At 36.6% G+C, this 23,565-nt stretch overlaps 1 protein-coding gene across 3 annotated transcripts in view; it reads right to left on the bottom strand.

Moving 5' to 3' along the window:
* Window positions 1–22,494, bottom strand: part of TTLL8 (tubulin tyrosine ligase like 8) — a 45,557-nt gene extending 23,063 nt beyond the window's left edge. Inside the window, exons 1-7 of one of the 3 annotated variants that reach the window (XM_039337251.1) lie at window positions 22,469–22,494; window positions 21,821–21,918; window positions 14,910–15,005; window positions 10,322–10,413; window positions 7,830–7,986; window positions 5,836–5,903; window positions 3,697–3,825 (exon numbers count right to left, since the gene is read on the bottom strand). In XM_039337251.1, coding sequence (XP_039193185.1) covers window positions 3,697–3,825; window positions 5,836–5,903; window positions 7,830–7,986; window positions 10,322–10,413; window positions 14,910–15,005; window positions 21,821–21,884 — 606 coding nt within the window. In that variant the 5' untranslated portion in view covers window positions 21,885–21,918; window positions 22,469–22,494. The other 2 variants (XM_039337260.1, XM_039337268.1) reach the window with 2 other exon arrangements.
* Window positions 22,495–23,565: the final 1,071 nt, after the last annotated feature.

The following is a 23,565-nucleotide window of genomic DNA, read 5'->3' as shown; positions in this document are numbered from 1 at the left end:
CAAATTTATCTTCCAGGATATCAACTTTGTCTGCGACCTCTTCCACTCTAGAATCAAGCTTCTCAACCACAGAAGCCAGTCCTGATAGAGCCATAACTATATCTTGCCTCAAAATAGTGTTATTCTGCTCTAAGAGGTTCTTCATTTCTCCTCTAATTTGAGTTTTGTTCTGATCTAAAAGCTCCTTCATTTCCCCTCTAATTTCAGATTTATTCTGATCTAGAAGCTCCTTCATTTCCTCTCTGATTTGGGATACAGCATTTCCCATTATATCTTTCATATCTTGTACAGATAATACTGGCAAAGGAGGAGAAGATGGTGGTGTAGCTTTAGGTTGTTGTACTGGTAAGATTGCAGGAGAAGAAGCCATCTTAGGAACTGTAGAAGCTGCTTGCCTCTTTGAAGCCATTTTTTAAAAAATCTTGTTCCCTCTTTCTTCCTTCTTAAAAAAAAAGTACTAAAATCCTCAAAAATTAAAAAAAACAAACAAAGGAGAGTCCAAAAGAAACTTCAAAACCACAAAACCACTTTCAGAAAAAAGTTTAGAAAGTTTAAAAAAGAAAGAACTATATAGTCCATTACATTCCGTTTAACTCGCTTCTTTCCAGAAAAGAAAAAAAAGCACTTTCAAATCGCCATTTTACTTTCACTCTCCACACCAGCAAAGAACAAAAGAAGAAGAAATCAACGTAAACTAAAAAGCAAATAAAACTCAATAAGTAGAATCCTTTAACCAGCTCTGTCCGCTTTAAAAATCACTCACCCGATCACTTTAGGCGCGGAGATGGTAGCGGCGTTTCACTTTGTTTCCGAAGAAACAAAAACAGCTGGGAGGCGGAGGCAACATGAACTCCAAGGGAGCTCTCTTTCCACTCCCAAAAAAGAAAAGTCCTGGGGGGGTTAAGAGGCTCTACCTCTATTCGTGTAATTCTCTACCCCCTCCCTTTGCCCGGGAGGGGGATTTCGAGCCGCGGGACAGCTGGTATCCACTGTGCTCCGCGGTTCTGACGCCATCCCAGGAGGACGGCTAGAATGTAGCCGCCATCATCGACACTAACCACCGGAAGTCCCAAGCTTGCAATGGATTCTGGCATCTGTTGTAGATGACAACTAATGGACAAATCTACTTGCTACCTATGTGAAATGGTAGAGTACTCAAAACAGCAATACAAAATTTTTATTTTCATCAGATCAAATTACCTAAGCCTTTCCTTGATGGGTAATATATCTTGGATAATGCAAGGGCAACTTCTGTTGTGATGGTAGAACATCTGTTTTCCATTCATAAGATCTTTGATTCAGTAAACATGTCACTTTTCCTTGAGACTTTGGGAAATTGTTGCCAATCAAGCATAGACATAATATTGCCCAACAGTTGCTTACAAGCTTGATGTTATAGCAAGCAGATTATTCAATTCCAAAAAATATTTTAACTCTATCAACTGGGAGGAATACATCCACAAAACTAAATACCACAGTGATGTCAAGCTCAAGATTTGCCAGCATGCTGTAGGTGTTGTAGGGCCAATTAAATCCCCTAAGCCAAATATATCTTCTCAGGAAAAATAAAGCTTTGGCTCCAGTATCAAATTAGGCAACTATCCCATTACAAAAAGACTTTCCCATAAAAACTACACTGTTAGCATAGTCACAGAATGGTCTGGAGGCCAAGGAATGTTGAGTAAGTTGAGGAAAAGATATTGGAAGCTAAGCAGAGCTCTGTGAAAGCTAAAGAAAGTAATTCCTTGAAAGATACTGTGGAATAACTGCCTCCTTGTTTTTTCAAAACCTCATTGTCATTGTAGTCCTACCTCATTACCTCATAGTTATACCTTAAGGATCTCACTGACTTCACTAGGCATATGAGTTGTTACATCCAATGAAACGCCAGGCTGCTTTTTCCAATCATAGATGCATTGTAATTTGCAACTCTGGCCCTCTTTAAACCCATCTTTGCCTCCAGGATTAATTAAAATATTTATAACTAAACAACATTGTTGACAAGTTAAACCTCAAGGGGGAAATCTCATTTTTTACTCTGTTGTTAAGAAATTCTGTAAAAGCAATTTCAAATTTGCAGTCCTCACACCTTTTTTTCCCATCTGGCCTCTGTGCTAGACAGGAACATCCACAGGGAGTAAACAAAAAGAACAAGTTGGCAGCCATAACCTTTTTTACAATCATTTCTGATACCAGGTTAAGCTGTTTGCTGGCTAATCCTACTGGGAGGTATTGTTTGCTTGTTTTTCTCTGCATCTTTCTTACATGCTTTTGGTTTGATGGACAACATGAGAGAAATTATGTTCATCAAAACAAAAGTACTGTCAGTCAGTAAGATTGCTCATTGATAAATACAGTACATACATACATACTTACATACATACATACCTAAATAAATAAATGATTTTTGAAAGACTTTCCAATAATGCATAAATTCAAACCCAACTCTTAAGGAGTCATATGCAATTTATAGGGAGAAAGGCTATCAATTTTTTCTATATGTATTTTACCTAGTGACATATAAAAGCCTCCAGTGATGAAGCACCCACAACTTCTGAAGGCAAGCTATTCCACTGGTTAATTGTTCTCACTGTTATGAAAGTTCTCCTTAGTTCTAGGTTGCTTCTCTCCTTTATTAGTTTCCATCCATTGTTTCTTGTTTGCCTTCTGGTGCTTTGGAAAATAGGCTGACTCTCTTTGTGGCAGCCCCTCAAATATTGGAACACTGCTATCACATCATCTCAGTCCTTCTTTTTCTCTAGACTAGCCATACCCAATTCCTGCAACCATTCTTCATATATTTTAGTCTCCAAGCCCCCTAAACATCTTTGTTGCTTTTCTCTGCACTCAACATCTTTTTTATAATGTGTGTGATCAAAACTGGATGCAATATTCTAGATATGGTCTTACTAAGTTTTTATAAAGTGGTAGTAATACTTCATGTGATCTTGAGTCTATCCCTCTGTTTAGGCAACCAAGGATTCCATTAGCATTTTTGGCTACTGTGGCACATTGCTGGCTGATATTTAAGTGATTGTCCACTAGTACTCCAAGATCCCTCTCATAGTTACTGCTTTTGAACCAGGTTTCACCTGGTCTGTATTTGTACATTTGGTTTTTCTTGTTTAAGTGTAAAACCTTACTTTTCTCTAAATTAAATTTCATTTTATTGGATAGGGCCTAATCCTTACACCAATGACATTAGATTTATTTAGGTGCATAAGGGTGTCTACCATCTGTGCAAGGGAAACCAATCTTCTACAGCAAATTCATGAAAAATAAAAGAACTTTTATTATAGGGTTATAACTGAATCTTGCAACCCTGAAAGTGTCTGTTCCCTTCCTGCCTTTATCCTAAAGAGAACTATAGAGGGACCAGTTTGAGGTGCTATCTCAAGTACCATTCATGCTTTGGGCTGGGAGTTCTCTTGTCTGGTTGTTGCCTTGACTACAGACCTTTCTCCTCTTTCATGGTTATTTTCACAACTCATGAGAGTGTCACACTAATTTGTATATCATTTTAGGAATCTATGGCTCCACAGTCTTGCTCTAGTTTAATATTCTATCAGTTAGGATTTAAATGAATTTATTGGGAAAGTTGCTTTCATTATTCTGGAAATGAATCAACCTTACTAAGCTAAAATATGTGTTAAACATTTACTGATATGTTATCCTTGTCACTATTTACGTACTTACTTTGGTTGTAAAAGAGCCAGTTTTTGAATAATGGTTCAACATTTGATCAATATGGAGAGTGTAGTAATCAACTGCATCCTTTTTAGTAGTCCAATAAAAAGATGTTTCTTCATTTCTTATCAATCTAGACTGGCCCAAAGAAGACTGTGTTATGTTTCCATACGGAAAATATTATCCACTTCATCCAATACTCTTTGATAACCCATCTCTGAATTGAACAAATTGAAGCAACACCTTCACTTCATTTTATAGGAATTCCTGTTGTGCAGTAACTAAGGAACGAGAAGTTCCATGAGGATCCAAGGCTATAATTGTTACACAGAACAATAAAGCATGGAAAATTAATAGAAAGAGACATTCAAATTACAAGAAAAACAACATGGAAAGTGGAAAATTGAATTGATTGAAATCAGGATTAGAGTCAGATTCACCATAGAGCTTGGTCTTCAAATCAATACATATTGATTCCTAGGCTGCAAACATTATGATTATCTAAGAATAACTCCAGTTTATTTCTTTGTTAAATTTATAACCCTCTTTAATCATCAAAGGGTGAATACATTCATAAAAGGTAATCAATCATTAGTCCCATTCACATGCATCAACTGTTTGAAACCTGTGCTCCTATGATGTAGGTGAACTTTTGTGAGTCTTTCAAGCTGAGCCAATGAACTCGAAAAATAATCACTTCAGATCATACTACAGAGAAAATGTGGTCCAGTTACTTGCTAGTATTTCTTCTAGAACTGCAGAGTAAGGAGTTGCATTTTAGGGCAATCAGAAGGACATTCTGATGAATCTACTAATCTCTCAACAATAGGTAGATGCCTCTACCCTCATTGAAAATAAACTTGATGAGGTAATGAAAGGGTTGCAGGAATAGAGTGGCGGTGGTGGTGATGTCCATTTTTGTGTTCCACCAGCTGGGGACAAGGAAGAACTACTAATCAATTCAAGAAGATCCTTAGAAGCCAGGACAATAATGTAAGCATTATGGGCAGAATTGGGAGATGGGAATGGTGGCTATGTTACTGTTGTGTGAAATGTCTTTTATAAAACTATAGCAGATTTCCATATAATCCATGAGTCTTGGCCAATTGCAGAATATGGGACTATATTAGAGACATATAACTCAGAAGATCACCCGAAGACTTCAATTCACCTTTAAAGATATAATTTACAGTAATTAACCATTGTTAAGACACAAAAGAGAATGGAATTATTTTTATCAGAAAATTGGAGCCTCCAATCTGGCTGGGGAAAATATCTCACATCAGGATTCTGCCAAAATAAAAAGTAGATGACTTGCATGTGCAGATTTAAACATATGATTAATATAACTGTACTTTTGGCTCATATATTGGGTGTCTTGGATGCTGTGAAAAAATATTAGTCTACTGAGACAGAATAAAGTATGTAACTGCTACATAATTTCAGCCAAAAAGATTCCTGTTTTATCTGTACAAAACTGGATAGAGATAAGGCCAGTGAAACAAATCAAACTTAAGTGAGGGAGAGATAAAAATTCTGCTTGCATTTTTGTATCTGGTGCAATTGGATCCATGATATTCAATGGTTCCCTCTTACATGGAAGACCATAGAACAGGATTCAGATATTTATCTTAAAGCTGTGGTAGATTTTACAGATGCTAACAGTGTTGTAATGACCTGGTCCCAAACTGTTTAATTCTCATGAAAAACTTCCAAGCCAACCTTTTATTGTGCAATTGCTCTACTTTACAGCATTAATAGAATTATTCACAGGTCCTACAGTGTGATTTTCCATTAATAACCCTACTGAATCATCTTTCCCTCTACTTTTTCCCTCATTTTTCCATGCTGAAAAATCCACTTCAAGGGAAAGGCAGAATAACTACCCAACATCTTTTCTGTAGAAATATGAAGAACTGTTCATTTGAAGTAGCCCATAGGAGCTATATAAAGTATCAGGATGAAATCACTAAAATACATGTGATTTGCTGATGAACTGAATTAGATTACCATGATGAATTAGCCTGAAACCAATAAATATATTGTTTTTCCTCTGCTGTGACATAGATTAATGGGGCTGAGAATCTGTTTTCTGTACCAACAAAAATCCTAAAACTTACTATAACATGATTATCTCTATAATCTTACCATTATATCATGGATGTCATTTGAATGGTTTAAATGACGTTCTTCTTCATGCAATACAGTCTTGCTTTCTTAAAAAGAAAATATAAAAAGTTAAATAGGCTGAAGCAAAGCATATTGAAAATACATTATTGCTATGAATTAAAAAATATGTAAGATTCAAATAAGGTTAGCTATAATAGAACATTGAAGTATATGTTAAATGTTTTTAATGTTAAAAAAGCTATAAAAAGCCTCACTTCAGTAATATTTCCCAAAAATGTTATTAGAAAAATCAAGTCATGAGATAGAATAATCAGAATTTTGTTGTCACCACCCCCCATATACCAAATCTTTTTCCTAATGCCCTGATTAGGTTTTATATTGTAAAGCCATATCATTTACTGTCATTAACTTCAAAATGAAAAGGCAAATTTACCAATTGGAATGCTATTACTTGCTTTAACATTGAGGAGGAGAAAATCAAATTTGATAGATATTTGTAGCCAAAAATGGCAGCAAAGAGATGGAGCAAATGTGAATCCAGTACATAATTGTCTAAATTTTTGTAACCCAGATATAGTAGGCTTCATTTAAAGGAAAATATAAAGTGTATTTCCATTGTTTTGAACTGTAGTGCTGGCATAAATTATTGCATATACCATGGACCAGAGTAACTAACAGAAATTAAATTGTATAAAACCAGACACATCACTGGAAGCTAAAATCATAAGTCTACGTCTGATTTACTTTGGCCATGTTAATGCATACAAATTCATTGAAGAAGGCAATGATGTTGGGAATAAGGGATAAGCAAAGAACATGCTGGTTTGATAACATCAAATCCGAAGCAAAGTTGATTATACAACAATTGAAAGAAGCTGTGCTTAAAGGATAGAGTCACCAAGAGTCAGACATGACTAAATGGTTAAAAACAAACATTTCCACTAACAGCTTACAATGTGTATTGTCTATAGCTTAAGCTGATCTTAACCAACCTTTTATTTTCCAACAGTTGCACTTATTCACAAATTTCCTGAACTGGTACTTCTCCCTCTTCACCAATCAGATCAATTAAGAGCATTCTATAACCTCGTAATTGGTAAAGTTATCATCAAGGGAGAACACTAAATAAGAAACTAGCAATTTTTTGGCTTCTTAGGGCAAAGAGAGAAATGTATCTGAAAAAGTATATGGACATAATATAAATCTCAAATAATTCATACATCCATGAGAATTATCTGCATTAATTAATCAATCAGAATAGAGCTGGAAGGGACCTTGGAGGTCTTCTAGTCCAGCCTCTGCTCAAGCAGGAGTCCCTATATCATTTCAGACAAGTGGCTGTCCAGTCTCCTCTTAAAAACCTCGAGTAATGAAGCACCCACAATGTCTAAAGTAATGTTAGTAATAGTAGTAAAGTTGGAAGGGACCTTGGAGGTCATCTAGTGTCCTCACTGTTAGGAAGTTTCTCCTTAATTCCCTGTTAAGTGATCATTACAACTCCAAGGTCCCTCTCACAGTTACTGTTTTTGAGCCAGGTTTCACCTAATCTCTACTTATATCTTTGGTTTTTCCTGCCCAGGTGTAAGATCTTGCTTTTCTCCACATTAAATATCATTTTATTCGATAGGGCCTATTGTTCAATTCTATCAGGGCCCATTGTTCAAGTTCTTCAAGATCTTTTTGGATCCTTGTATTCTGGGGTGTTGGCTATTCCTGCCAGGTTAGAGTCATCTGCAAATTTGATAAGATCCCCTTCTATTCCCTCATCTAAGTCATTTATGAAGATATTGAAAAGTACGGGGCCTAAGATAGAACCTTGTGGTACCCCACTACTTACTTTCCTCCATGTAGATGTAGTACCATTAAGGACTACTCATTAAGTATGGTTTGTCATTAAAGTTTACCAACCCTAAAAGTAGAGTAGAAAAATGTATTTCTCATTCAAGCCAACTATTATACATTTCTAAGCAAATAAAAAGCAAGAAAGAAACCATGGTTAAAAGATCTGTTACCATTCTTAACACCGTTGTCACATTCTACTTCAGTCCCTTCATCTTTATGGTTCTGAATGTCAAATTTAAGAATATTCTTTCTTTCCACCCATCCTCTCTTTCTTAAAGAAGAGCGGATTACTGGGTAAGGACCACAGATGGTAAAAATTCTCCTTTCCTGAAATCATAAAGAAATGGGTTTCAGAGCCAATGTTAACATAAAGTAATAATCAAACTAAATGTCTGCAATGATATGTTCTTCATCTTTGTATAACTAAATGTCTGCAATGATATGTTCTTCATCTTTGTATCTAACTAATTTTTTAAAAAGTCTTTCTCAAAAATAAACTGCAATGCACAAAAAAACTACAAAGCTTTGATTGCACTGGCTGGCATCTTAACATTTTTTTACCATACTGTGCAGATTCTCTGCCATCACTGTATTGCCCTCAATGCTTCCAAGCAAATTAATGTTGTTCTAAACTGGCTGAAGGCTCCATTGGACTTGGATAGCTTATCCAAGCCAAATAGTAGGCCAGGACGAAAACCTAATTTGAGAAAGGTTTTCCCTTTTTAAAAAAATTAAAATTGATTTCTGTAAAAATGTACATTTAATTAAAATTAAACCTAATAAAATTACTCCCAGTGAGATGGTTAATAATTTACCTCCTGTTGTATAAAAATAACCTTTTAGTAGCAACAGTTGGACATCCCTGGGACTGTCTCCAAGGATGTTGAGCCACTCATGACTCCAATTTAAATCCTGTCAACCTCCAGGTTGGGAGCCATCAGCATCATCTTGTTATTAGTGTTGCTGGCTCTATATGTGTGCAACTATATTATGCATTTTATGCCATGTATTTGTGTGAAAGTATGAATAAACATGTACAAAAGATGGGCTCCATGGCAGCCTCTCAAACAGGTGATAGATACAAAAGTTTTGTGATGGTAGATATCCTCTTCTCTTTCCCTGATCTCAGCACATGAAAAACTATCAGAATGAGGACTCAAAAAAGACAACAACAAAAATGTAGTTCACAAACAAGAATTTCTATTGGTTCCGAGACACAAAGCAATTTTCAAAACCAGAGATGGTCTCATGTGAAATGAATGAGGTCATGGCCCTCAAGTGGAAAAATATTAGAGGGGACTGAAAAAAGTAGCAAGCTGGTTTGACTGACTGATAATCATAAAGGTGGAGGGAAAATATAGTACTTGAGAGTCATCACTGAAAATAAGATATTATGTATGGTGAGTGGGAAGGACTCTGTTTCTTATAACACAAATAGAGAAAAAACCATGCTCCGTTGAAGAAAATAAAATAATAATACATATGGTGCTGTGGACTAACTATAATAGGGAATGAGGAATCTGTGGCCTTCTAAGTTGCTTAAGTGGAGTTTCCCAATAGCTGATGGCCATACAGTATTAGGAATATTAGGAGTTATACTTTAGCAGTACCTGAAAGAAGAGTCAGCGATTCCCTTTTCTGAGCTGCATGCAACTTTTACAGATAATAATCAGGAAACAAACATGCTTGAGTTCTTCTGTATTGTGGCAGAGGGCAGAGCTGCATATGCCATGATACTCTTGTCCCCAAATCATCATGGCAATATACACAGAGGAATCTTGTCTGGATAAGGAAGAATCCCACCCTGACTAGGAAGCCTACAGTAGGGCTTCTGTGTCTTTGACATTATTAGAAGCAGATCTGGCATGGGTACTTTCCCTCTCATGTTCCACTTGCAATCAGCAAAAAACTAAGAGAAAAAGCAGGCCAAGGAAAGCTAAAATCTCCTATTTGTGTATAGGAGAATGGACATACTGACATGATTTCCCAATGGTATCATTTGATACTTAGGACATTTAGATCTTTTCAAAACTACTTCTGAGTCTCTGTCGGAACCATGACACCCTGAACTCAGCAAAGCACTGAAGGGAGTCACTGAAGAATGAGATCTCAAAGCCAAACTAGACTGGCTCAGACACCACCTCACCAACACATAATAGCAGTTTTCTGGGGTCAAGAGAGCAAACTTGAAGAATTTTGAACATTGAACCATCCTACAACAGATATACAGATATACAGATATTATTCTTTTTCTCCCATTGCCATCTCTGAATTAATTAGAAGATCTTGCAGACATTTGACACATCTGAAAACTTGGGAAAATGCACTGAAAAATTCCTTTTCAAATCACTTTAAAATCGGTGAAGAAAAAAATATTGGCATGATCCCAGCTTTTAAGAACCTTTTGGAAGAATGAAAAAATATAGACATTACACTGAGTGTGAAAAATTATTGAGCTGTATTTTTAAACAGATGCCAAACCTATTCTCACTTTTGCCTCTATTTGTTCAGTGTAATATTTTCCCTTTTTTTTTTCTTATTTCAGGAACAGTAGTGCTGTACTTAGTATTTTGTGGAATATTTTTAAATGGTTTAATTCCAAAAATGAGCTAGACATGCTACAATACAAATACTATTTCAAAACTTTTGCTACTAAATATACCCTGATGGCTTTATCAGCTAAAAATCTTGCAAGCTTGTATTTGTCTATTTTGGGGGGAGGAGGCAATTCTTCCACTGATCTCGGAGTGAACTCTAAAAATATAAAGAAAAAAACTATGTTATAAAAAGGGTTAAGTAAAAGGAGAACAATGTAGAATTAGAAATGCACTGGAAAATAATAAGGTTATTTGGTAATTCTTATCATACACAAAACAACTAAAGAATTTACAAAAGAAACACTTGAATATCTCATAGAGGGAAGCAAATATTCTCTGCACTACACTGTCTCCATAATAATAAAGACCTAATAATGGAAGATAAGAGTATGATTTCTTTCAATGTCACAGCACTCTTTACATCCATGGACCCAGAACAAATGAATGAATCCATGGCAGCAGTACTGCACAACACACTTGACCAAATTCACTAAGATCAAAATGCCCAGAAATCATGGATCTTATCAACCTCTGCCTTACTACTTTTTCAGATAGATGGACACATATACCTATGAGTTGGGCTGTTGGTTTGATCACCAAGCTTGGCAATTTGGCTGTAAACATTTCATCTCCATTCGAGGGGGCATCTTCAGTGCACTATGAATTGTGCACAATTCAAAGTACACTGAAGATGTCCCCTCCCTGAATGGAGATGAAACATTTGCAGCCAAATCGCCAAGCTCGGAGATCGAACCAACAACCCAACTACCATCCCAATCTACTAATATTCAAACACATTTCAACCTACAAATTAGAAGAACAACCATGGGATCACCACTCTCTGGACTCATACCAGAGACTGTAATGCAGCATCTAGACACTATAGCATTCCCATTCAACCAAAAGTATGGGTCTGGTATGTGGATGACACTTCATCATAATAAAAGAGAAACAGCTAGAGAAGACACTTGTACAATCAACATCATCTTCAAAGAAATAAGATTCTCAAGGGAAGAAGAAAACAACAACACACTATCCTTCCTGAATATCCACATCAGCAGAGAAAATGGCAGCAAATTAGAAATACAGCTGTGTAAAAAAACCCACGGAACTGCTCCTCCACCAAAGAATCCAATCTATCTCAAGAACAACTGTGTTAAGAACATTATTCAGAGAAGCACATATGCACTGCTACAACCCAGAACACCAGAACGAATGAATGAATCGATGGCAGCAGTACTGCACAATACACTTGACCAAATTCACTAAGATCAAAATGTCTAGAAATGAAGGATCTTATCAACCTCTGCCTTACTACTTTTTCAGATAGATGGACACATATACCTATAAGATGAGCTGTTACTTTGATCTCCAAGCTTGGCAATGTTACCTAGTTGGGTAATGAAACATCTGCAAATAAACAACCAAGCTCAGAGAGCACCAAAGACCTCATAATTCTTAGTCATATACATCATGGAGGCATATATAATCTGTATAGCAAAAGAAGCATTTATATTTAGTATTAGAATGCAGCTTCAAGTATCTGCTCATAAATATAAATAAATCTTTCTAGCTGACCTCAGCCATAGTTCAATTTCTCTAAATGTAATCAGCATTAGAAATTATTAAAGCTAGAGAAGATGATCATTTCGTCTATCTGGACAATATGGATACTTAATTTGCAGCTTATTTTGGCCTTTTGAGAGTAAATGCCTATGGATTTGAAGCGTGAGAATATTTATAAGCAACAATCATTGGTTTTAAGAAACATCCAGAGCATCAACACAGGTAATCTTTGCCACAGGCCTGATTTTGCCCAAAGGAAGGAAGGAAAAACAAGTTATTGTTGAAGTAGTATCTCTATTTACACATTTGGTGTAGACAAGTCCAACCTTGGCAACTTTAAGACTTGTGGACTTCAACTCCCAGAATTCCCTGGCCACAAGCCTTAAAGTTGCCAAAGATGGAAACCCCTTGTCTATACTATATTTAGCATATTTTCAACGTATAATTACCCAAATTCATAAAAATTACAGTTTCCACCACTACATAAGCTTCCCTGAAATGTACAAACTCTATTATGCTCTTCATCTTTCATATTTTTCAGTGGGGTTAGAAAAAAGTAACATTTTTTTTAGTTTTTTTATTCTGCCTTTATTAATTTTATAAGAAGCAAACATACCCAATACTCCTTCCTCCTCCAATTTTCCCCATAACAACAACCTTGTGAGGTAGGTTGGGCTGAGAGAGAATGACTGGCCCCAGAGTCATCAAGCAGGCTTTCATGTCTAAGATGGGACTAGAACTCACAGTCTCTTGGTTTCTAACCTGGAGCCTTAACCACTAGATCAAACCATTCCCCTGTCTTTGAGAAAATTTCCCCAAGTCCTTTTTTCATCTTGGTATCTATCAGTATGGAATGAAGCTTTATTGCCTATTTCTTCTCTTGGAATGTTGCCATGGGAGATTATTGGAAACAAATGCACTTATAATGAGGGACATTCCATCTGAGAAGAGCTGAGAGTCAGAAATGTTGGCAGATCTTCTTTCAGAAAATGAAATGAAATGAAAGGTTATTATTCTAAATTAATCTTACTTTCCCTCCCCCCCTCTTTTCTCATGCTTTCAAGCACATCATGCTAACAGTACAGGTAATGGCAATTGGGTCCAGCAACTCCATTGCTAAGCGACATGATCATTAAATGAAACATGATGTGACCACACCTGACTTACAACATCAATTCCACTAGAGTCATTAGGTGAGGTGTCATATCACTGTGACTTGTGACTTACTGGCCTCATTGACTTTGTTGGAAGTCAGCTGTGACACTCCAAAATGGCAATCACATGACTTGGGACAATTAACTGTTATAAATCACACTGGTTGCCAAGGGCCAAAATCATGATGACAAGACCATGAAGATGCTATGACTCCTGTAATTATGAGGACCAGCTATGACCCTACTTTTTCAGCGTCATTGTAAGTTTGAATAGTCACTAAATAGGACAGTTGTTAACTGAGGACTACCCATAATGGATGTAGCAAAGACGGATTATAAAATTTGTTTAAGGGACATTTTGCTCTTTGGATATTTGGTTTCTGACCACAGATAGGCATGTCTCCATAGATCTTGTAAAAAGATAGCAACTTTTAATTTTCTAACTTCCTAATCTAGAGTCAGATTTTTTTGTCTCATGATTCCAGCCTCCACCTAAAGTACTCAGAGAAATTAAACCAGGAGGATGCAATAGCAATGATGTTTCTCCTTCTCCTTATTGGCAGCTCTGTAATTTTTAACCTTAGTCATTCAGTTGTACAGACTTCAGGCCTAATCTAAATGTTTTGTCAGAGTGGGAGTTGTGGTTGTGAGATACCTGATGGACCCAGTGGTTTATTTACTCCCTGTGTCCAACCACTAGTCACACCTCAGTTACAGACTCCCTTGTGTTAGAGTATTTTGATACAGAAATGAACTAGCGTTTTGCAGTGAGACAGAAAAAAGAATCTGATCTATGTTATACTCTCTGAAGTTGGAATCCTACGATGGCTGGGATCATAGGAGCACAGTCCAAAGCTCTAATCCTTTACTCTGGAGTCTTCAACCTTTTAGGGTTGGTGGACACATTTAGAATTCTAATAAGAAGCTAGGAGCATTCTCACAAAGGACTATGGTAGGGGAGTGTAACTCATAAAATCACTACCATGGGGACAAAGCAGTTGGAAAACATGGATTTAACAGAATGCTATCTCCCTCTGCCCTCTTCCATAGGACTTTTTCTACTATCCATGCTTTTTTCTGGGCATTTGGGTACACTTCCAAACTGTGCGTTAAGATGCAGCCCATCATCATTTTTTAAAAAAGTTTTGGCACGATTCAGGATCTATAGTTACAGTATTCCTGGAATAAATGAAGATGCTGCTGGAGGGCCTAAATATGGCAGCTTCTCATTCTTTTAATTATTTTTTTTAATACAAAAAGGAACCATAGGAGGGCCTGTAAAAATATTTGTACTGCAGCCAATTTGGTGTAGTGGTTAAGGCAATAGGCTAGAAATGGGAGAAATCTGAGCTCTAGTCCCATCATAAGCACAAAGCCATATAGGTGACCTTGGGCCAGTCAGTCTTTCTCAGTCCTAGGAAGAACACAAGAGCGATCCACTTTTGAATTTTACCAGGAAAACTGCAGGCAGTAGTCCAGCAGTCACCAGGAGTCAAACTGACTTGAAGACAGATACACACAGTGCATACTGAAGGCTCTATTTTTGCTCCTTTGATCAGATACAATTGCTCTAATTTTCTTTTTTTTTATTAAAAGTTTTTTAAAAATTTATACAATATATATCCCAAGTCCCTCCCACCCCTCTCCCACTTCCCAGAGCTGATTACAGGGTTACAAAAAACAATCATAATTTAACTAACATTACCCAACTATACTAACAATCAAATCCATAACATACTTTAACTCCTTTTCAAAATAAATATTAGCAAATTAAAAACAAAAATAATAATATAATTAAATTGCTCTAATTTTCTTATACCATATATTCCCGACCAAAATGCACTGTGTGTGTTAATCAGCTCCCGTGAAATATTTCACAATATTTTTTAAAACGAATGATTAATATTCCAGTATATAGATGCTGGAAACATACCCGGAAACATCCCATGGTGGCAGGAAACTACAGGAAGGCAATTGTCCAAAGCAATATTCAGGTTCTTTTCAGGGGAAAGTTCAGACTCTGTTAAACCTGATAGAAAATGAGCAAAACTTGTCAGATGAATGATGATGAGTAGAAACTAGAATTGGAGTGCATTTTTACATATGTGGAATTAAATAAACTAATAGGCAGGCCTCCTCTGAATGCTCAAATCAGAGGCAAATTGGCATCTTGCCTACAGGGCAGAAGGTCTATAAATGTTCAATAAATTATGGTTTGTTGTACAATTAGCCAGATATTTAGACAGGATTTTCCATTTTTAGCGACCTATTGAGTCCTTCCCAAGGACGTAGAATAGGCCAATGGTGTTGTTTGATGGTGTTAAAGGTATTGTCACAGGATGTAAGCTGTTCCAAGTAAAGCTGCCTTTTGCAATTGATTGATGGTGATTTTGTCAGTGCTGAGGGTGTTCAAGTAATGCTTCAGTTAATTTGGGATTGCATCCAAAATGCCAATTACCATTAGTAGTATTTTTGCTTCCTTTTGCCACAGTCATTCTATTTCTGCTTGCAACTTTTTCTATTCTATGATTTTCTTCAATTCTTTCTCTTCTGTTCTGCTGTCTTGAGGTACTGCCATATCAATCCAGACATTTTTTTTTGTCTTTCTTATCAATAATTGTTAAGTCTGGGGTGTTATGTGACAGGTGCTTGTCTGTTCAGATTCTAAACTCTCAGAGCACTTTAGCTTCTTCATTTTCTATTACTTTCTCTATTTTATGGTCTTGTCACTTCCTACTTGCAGGCAAATGGTATTTTTTGCAGATATTCTAATGCACTATTGTTGCTACTGTTGCTACTGTTATTATTGATTATGCTGAACCATAGCCTGGCAACAACCTTTCTCTGCCTTGTTCCCATGATATTTCTTTCATCTCATGGTAAAACCATGAGGGAGACTCCTTAGGTAGCCCAAGCTACACCTGTGTTACTATAATGTCATTCCCTCTTCAGCCAACAACATCCGGTGGCAGTTGCATGAGGGATAACAACATTGGAAATGAGGTCAGCTGACCAGTAATGACTGGGATCACAGTAGAGCAGGGGTCCCCAACCCCCAGTCTGTGGACTAGTACCGGGTCACAGCATGTCAGCAACTGGTCCGCATAAACAAGCAAAGCCCCATCCGTGGGATGCAGGCAGCACACAAAACCATGCTCTCTCCAGTCCATGGAAAAACCTTTCTCCACAGAACCAGTCCCTGGGGACCTCTGCAGTAGAGCTTATTTTCTGCTTCACTGGGCATGTCCCCTGCATTTCAGAGTCTGATAAGCCTAGCCTACTGCCTTTTTGCTATCTTTTTCCTGAGATACTGCTAAACCAATCTTCCATACCTGTTTCCTCATCTTTCTGATGTTAGAATTTTTAAGATTGGAAAAGACTATATAAATTCTTGGGAGGAAAAGATTTCTAAGAATCTTTGGAATTTTTCTTTATTTTCAGAAGGGCAAATTGAAGATACCTTAGGACCCCTTAAATGTTTTAATTACTTCACATTGAAGCCAAATTGTTATAAATGATGTCATTTCATCACATCATTTTCATATATTAAGATTTAGATCTGTAACTTTTTGTAAGTACCAGTGCACATTCTAGAATAAAATATTCCTTCACTTGTCATACACTCATCCATATACCTGTCATATATACTGGAGGGTAAACTACTAGATGGCATGTTCCATAATTATTTTAAACCAAATGTCCATTTACTGTGACCTAGAATTCCATCTCTTGCAATAGCTAACCCATAGCTCATATGGACATCCTAAAATACAAAATAATCTTATACATCTTTATGTGGGAAGATGGAAGTATGTCCTGCAGGATTGAGCTGAACCTATATCTCTGCATACAATCATTTATCATCTTCTTAGGACACTTATTTATGGAAAGCTGTATGGTCCTCAATGGAACTACATCTACAGTATGTGAAGAGAAGCATACAATTAGGTATGTCAAGGTTCTGTCTTGAGCCCAGTATTATTCAACATCATCTAGATCATCCCACCTAGATGAGGGATGAAGGGGCACTCATCAGATTTGTGGATGATAGTAAACTGGAGTATATTGCTAACACTTTGGAAGGCAGACTCAAAATTCAGAAGGATCTCGACATACTTGGGCATTCAGCCCTTTCCAACAAGATACAGTTCAGTGGTGAGAAAAGTAAGTGCCTCCACTTATGCAGGAAAATCCAAATGCACAGACACAGACTTGGCAGTACTGGCTCAACAGTAGTACTTGTGAGGGGAATTTAGATGCCCTAATGGACTACCACTTAAGAATGAGCCAGCAGTGAACTGCAGCTGCCAAAATAAATCAATGCAGTCCTAGGCTGCATTAGCAGAGGGATAGAGTCAAGATCACGAGAACTGATAGTACCACTCTGTACTGCACTAATAGTCCACACTTGGAATACTGCGTCAAGTTCTGGTTGCTATGATACAAAAAAGATGCTGACTTCCGGTGGTGACGGCCGTGGCAATGGCGGCTTTCTTCAGCCGTCCACCCTGGGATGTGTCAAAGCCAGCTGAGACAGCGAGCAACAGCTGTCTCGCGGCTTGGAACCTCTCTCCCCGGGTGAAGGGGAGGAGGTGAGCTTTCCTCAGATAGTGGTAGAGCTCCCTGAGGCCCCAAAGTTTTCTTTTTTGGTGGTCAGAGGGTGAGAGCTCCCATGGAGTCTGGGATGTTCTCCACATTCCAGGATGCCTTTGCCCTGATTTTCCCAGGGCAAAGCTAGACGCTGCTTCCACATCTGTGCTTAAAATGAACTTGTGAGTAAAATTTAAAGCAGACAGAGCTGACCAGGAGAGACTAAAATGGGGATTATTTCGGACTTTAACTCTGGAAAAGAATTTATCTTCTCCTTCCTTTAATTAAGAGTGGTGAAAAATGGCGCTGAGATGTTGATTCATTGAGTGAAAGGACAGGAACTTCTACTTGGAATAATGTAACAGATTTTGTATTTGTATAAATTGCAAGAATCTTCTTTTTTTCTTTTAAGGGGGCTTTTGTCTTTTTTCCCCTTCTCCTTTTTTTTGGGGGGGGGGAGTATTTGTTGATTTTATAAGATTTTAGCAGACTTTTTATAAGTGGTCTTAAAAATAAAATGGCTTCAAAGCGTCTCAGAGCTTCTGTTGCTTCTAAAGCCTCGATCTTCCCGGTAATGCAGACAGCTCAGCAAGCTAAGTCTAAGCTTCCACCACCTTCTCCATTGTCTCCAGCATGTATACTTAAAGTTTTACCGGATGCCTTGGAAAAAAGGCATGACAGATTAAAGAAGAGATGGAGGTTTTTATTGAAAATAAATTCATGAAACTAACAGAGGACATAGCGTTTGCGTTTCAAAAGTTTGTTGGTCACATAGATCTTCTGGATGAGTGTATTGATGATGTTGTGGAAAATTTTGAAAAACTGGAAGATCGAATTGACAAAATGGAAAATAATGTGGAAATAATACAGGATGAAATTACTATGTTACAATACAGAAACATGGAATTTGCTTTAAGAATAAGGGGAATGAAGGAAAATATTCAAGAGGATTTGAGACAAGTGGTGGTAAAAGATATAGCTTTCATTTTGGGGGCTGAGCCTGAAAAAATATTGAGAGAGACGGAAAAAGTTTTTAGGGTTAATTCTAGGGTTGCAAGACAGAGGAATTTGCCATGAGACGTGGTTATCTATTTTTCTAGGAGATCACTTCGTAATGAAATTTTACAGGCTTTTTATAAGCAGAGATTTCAAATTGCAGCTCAAGATGTTATAATTTTAAAAGAAATACCTTCAAAAATTCTTAGAAAAAGAAAGGATTTTGTTTTTTTGGTTGATGAGCTCAAAAAACGACAGGTTCGATTCAAATGGGATATACCGGTTGGAATAGTCCTGAATTATGCGGGGATATATTACAGACTTAATACAATGTCAAAGGCGAAAGATTTTTACATTTTGGTTTTGAAGGTGGGTTCTCCATTATCTTTACGACCTGAGATAATAAAAGAAAAGTTGGAAGAGCAGCCGGTTGAAAGTGCTATGCTATTGGATGTGGGAGACAAACAGGCTGAACCTTTGCAGCAGTCTCTTGAGACAGAAGATTTTTTAAAGGAACCGAGAATGACTCATGCAGCCTATAGACGTAAATTTAAAAAACAGCAGAAGATGGATGTTAGAATAAAGAAAAGGAAATGATGAACTTTTGTAGTAGTTTTTTGAGATAGAAGATGTTTTAAAGGAATAGTGATGATTTGTATTTAGTATGTTTTAAAGGAACAGTGAATGATTTGTGTGGTATGTAGATGTAAAGAAAAAGAATAATAGAAGGTGTTGATTTAGTGGAAAAGTTTAAATATTTGGGAGTATATATATATTATAAATTCTTAATTTAAAGTGAAAAATAATTATGAGATATTATGGGTAAATGTGTAAAAGAATTCAAATTTTAATTATCTCTGTTGGTGAGAATTTTAGAAAATGAATGGTTTGCTGAAACTTTTTAAGTAGGAGGATATTAATAGACTTTCTTAGGGGTAAAAAGCAAAGAGCCAATTTTATTGAATGTAAGTTTATTGGTTAGGTTATATTGGAGGGGAAATTTTGTGTTTATTATGGATGAATGGTTGTTTAAAAGAAATATACACCTCAGCAAGGTGAAGATGGATAAATTATATGTAGAGTAAATATGGGTTATGATATGGGTTTAAAATGCATTATGCAGATTATGAATTATTTATAGTTCTTAATTTGGAAATGCTTATATTATTAATTTTTTTCCTTTTTTGTATTTGAGTTAAAGTATATTATCGATTTTATTATTTGTATAATTGGATAAGTTTATTTAGAATTTGCTTGTTTATTTGTAACCCTGTAACCAGCTCTGGGAAGTGAGGGGGGAGGGAGGGAGGGGGTTATTTTAGGGGGGGATATTGTTTAAAACTTGTATAAAACTTTTCAATAAAAAAAAGATGCTACAGATCTAGAAAGAGTCGAAGAAGAGCAACAAAGATAAGAGGTCTGGAAGCTAACTGTATAATGAATGGCTACAGGAACTAGGTATATTTAGCCTTATGAAGAAAAGGATTAAGGGTCACGATAGCCATCTTCCAATACTTGAAAGGTTGTCACGGGGAAGAGTGGCAGTACAAGAGGCAATGAGCAATGAAGACAGTACAATAAGCAATGAGTGGAAGCTTATCACAGGAAGATCCAAACTGGGACTAAGGATAAATTTCCTGACAGTGAGAACAATTAGTCAGTGGAACAGCTTGCTTGGGATATCCATCACTGAGTTTTTTTATGATTAGACAACTATTTGTATAGGATAGAATAAGGACTCCTGCTCTGGGCAGGTTAGACTAGAAGACCTCCACGATCCCTCACAGCCCTACAATTCTATGATACTCTATACTACATAATTAAGGATTCTGGTAAACTTACTCTAAAGTAGAAAGTAGGTTGGAATTCACTGTAAGAGTTTATGTCTTCACTATATTTAGTTTGATTATGTGCTATCAAGATGGTATGAACTCTTACCGTATCCAGGTGGATCTGTTCCCAACCTGGTCCTTCATGTCTTCCAACAGTGCACATATTGTTGCTATAATTGAGTCCAACCACATTGATGCTAATCACTTCGTTTCCTGCCATCTTTTTCTTAGACCAGAGGACATCCAAGGTCCCTTCCAGCCTAATGAGTCTATGAGCATTATCGATTTTATTATTATCTCCAAGTCTTTGCATAATATGTCTAAAATATAATAATTTGAATCGGATTATTTGCACCTTGAGTGAGAACTCTGATTGATTGGTTGATTTGATCCATTTGTTTTCTTGGTTATCAGTGTTTTTTCTTAGGAATCTTCTCCAACACCAATGTTTAAAAGTTCACTCTACTCCGATACCCTACTTTCTGCCTTGCTTCTTCAAAGCCTAAGTTCAACTCTAGATATAGCTTAAAAGAGCCGAACTCATGGTTATTAGAATACCAATAGTAAAAGGGAGTCAGAAATAGAATTTCATGGGATTCGTTGATTCCTGATTCATCTTACTGAAGCAGTGAAATAAGACTATTTCACCACAGCAGGTGAATAATAAATATATTAATTAGGATTAATCGTATTGGTTGATTCTCTTGCTACAAAAAGATACCATTTAGAGAATGATTAGGGTATTGGACCAGAAACCAGAGAACATGAATTTTGGTCCTGTCTTAGGCATAAAGCCAGCTGGGCCACTCACTAACTCTCAGCCCTAAGACAAACCACTTTCAAAATCTTGCCAACAAAACTGACCGGACTTGTCCAGGCAGTCACCAGGAGTCAAGACTGACTTGAAGGCATAAACTAAAATCTGTTGAACTTCTAGTGACATGGAAATACCATTCTGTGTATAGATCAGAGCATTCTGACAACAGAGTATTCACCATCTTAATACTTTGCCAACTGTATCTTTGAAGGATGGAAATGAAGGATACAACTATCTCCCCCTCCTCCTAAAGGAATTTAGAATTTTTTATCTTCTCTTGCAATCAGTGGGAAGATTTGTATTTAGATCAAAGGAACAACTAGACTAAATTTTCCCCTGACCAAATTCCTTCATTTCCTGCTATCTAACAGGATATGCCCCCTTTTTCTGATCTTGGGAAGTGTTACCTGCACTAAATGACACAGAAGTGAGACAGATCAGATATTTCCCTCTGAAGTTGAAATCAGGTTTCTGACTGAGTGTGGAATTGAAGGGGATGATCTTTTAAGGGTCATGTAATTATCCAGTCATTTCCCTGTTTTGCTTTTAATACTCCCCTTCCCACAACCCCATTAATAAACCCCGATGCTGTAATTTGTAAATACTAACTATTTTCTCCTTCATGTTTTGTTTCTTCGTTTTTAGATTTTCTTTCTACATGAAGCCGGTTCATCCTGTCATTGTTGCTTCACTGTTTTGTCACAGTCCTGCCAATGGAGAAATATTACAACCTTAATACTATATTTCAACCAAAAGGTACAAGCAGCAGTTATTCAAGAAAATGAAATATTAAAAAATCCTTTTTTAAGGTATGGCTAAATCTCTCCTTAACTTTTCTGTCTACTACCAAATATATAATTTTAACTGTGAATTTCTAAACATATGATTTTCATGGAATACTTTACTGTAGTCCTTAAACTGATCTGTCATGGTTGTCAGGAGAAGCAAACATCCTCTTTAGTTACTTCCAAACAAAATGTACCATCAATACATATTATCACTAGAAACAAATGGAAACCCTGTTTATGCTTAACCACACCATTTATGTGAATTGATATGAAAAACCCAAAGTGTAATTTGTTATTCATGAATACCTGAGCTCCTAAATCATTTTTACAAGGTTCTGATGCATATCCTAGGAATATGTAGTCAATCACTCTCTTCATGTCATCTTTCTTTCATTATCATGTACTTACTAGACTTTCAAAAGGGCCCCTAGATTGGCATTCTGGCTATTTGCTTTCCATTTTGTCTTACCCTCCTGGAAGCAGCTGAGCTCCTCTACCTGGTGACACCTGAGACTTCTCCTTTAATCCTCCCCTTACAAAGGGTTACATTGCTCCTTACACCTAACTACCATTGTGACCTCTGTAGGCATGCAACCTTGTGCATTGTAGGTAGGGAATTGTACATAAAGCAAACATATTTGTGAAAGGGGTAAACTCTGTATTATTATTTTTTACTGATTAAGCTCCAGTCTCAGTGGTAACAAATGCATTTAGTTAGACAGTTTTGTATTAAGAATCCTGAAAAGGAATAGGAATTGCACAAGTATATTAAAGTATGAATCAGCTCAATTTCAAACGCATGTTGCTTGCTGCCCACAGTACATGCATCTAAGCATTTTTTTTCATCACACCTGTTCCAATCCTGGCTTGATTCCTTTCTAAGTCCATAGTCCATATTCTAGGACTGTTTTTGTAACATTGCACAAGTATCAGATGTTACACATTGGATTACCAATATCCTATTGAGGAATGCTTAATTTTGATACAGAAGTTTATGTTTTTGTTGCTGGCTATTACTGTAACTGGAAAGTTATATTCTTCATGTTAATTATTAAACTTGTCTTCTGCAACAGAAACCTTCATTCTGCTTTGAAAGTTTTCATTTAGCATTTGAGAGGAATTCATTAGCACGTAGAAACATTTCTGGAATTTTTGATACAAAAATTAGTTAAACTTCTACACTTGTTTCTTTCTTTTCCTATAAGAGATTTATGATGTAACATAAAAAGGGGTATGATAAACCAGAACATGTTTTGATTTAGGGTTTTGTTTTGTTTTTTGTTAGTACACATTCAGACCTTCATTGTCATATTCTTAACTTACAACCACAACTGAGCCCAAACGTTATGTTGCTAAATGAGAAATTCGTTAAGTGAGTTTTGCCCCATTTTACAACTTTCCTTGACATATTTGTTAAATGAATCACTGCAGTTGTTAATTTAGTAGCACCATTGTTAAGTGAATATGGTTTCCCAATTGACTTTGCTTGTCAGAAGGTTGCAAAAGGTGATCATATGACCCTGGACACAGCAACCATCATAAATGTGAGTCAGCTGTCAAATGTCC

Source organism: Crotalus tigris, unplaced genomic scaffold (assembly GCF_016545835.1).
Source record: "Crotalus tigris isolate CLP2741 ecotype Arizona unplaced genomic scaffold, ASM1654583v1 scf7180000017549.6302385, whole genome shotgun sequence".
Lineage (NCBI taxonomy): Eukaryota > Metazoa > Chordata > Lepidosauria > Squamata > Viperidae > Crotalus > Crotalus tigris.
The sequence above is the reverse complement of the archived record's forward strand: the minus strand, read 5'-3'. Positions and strand labels throughout refer to the sequence as shown.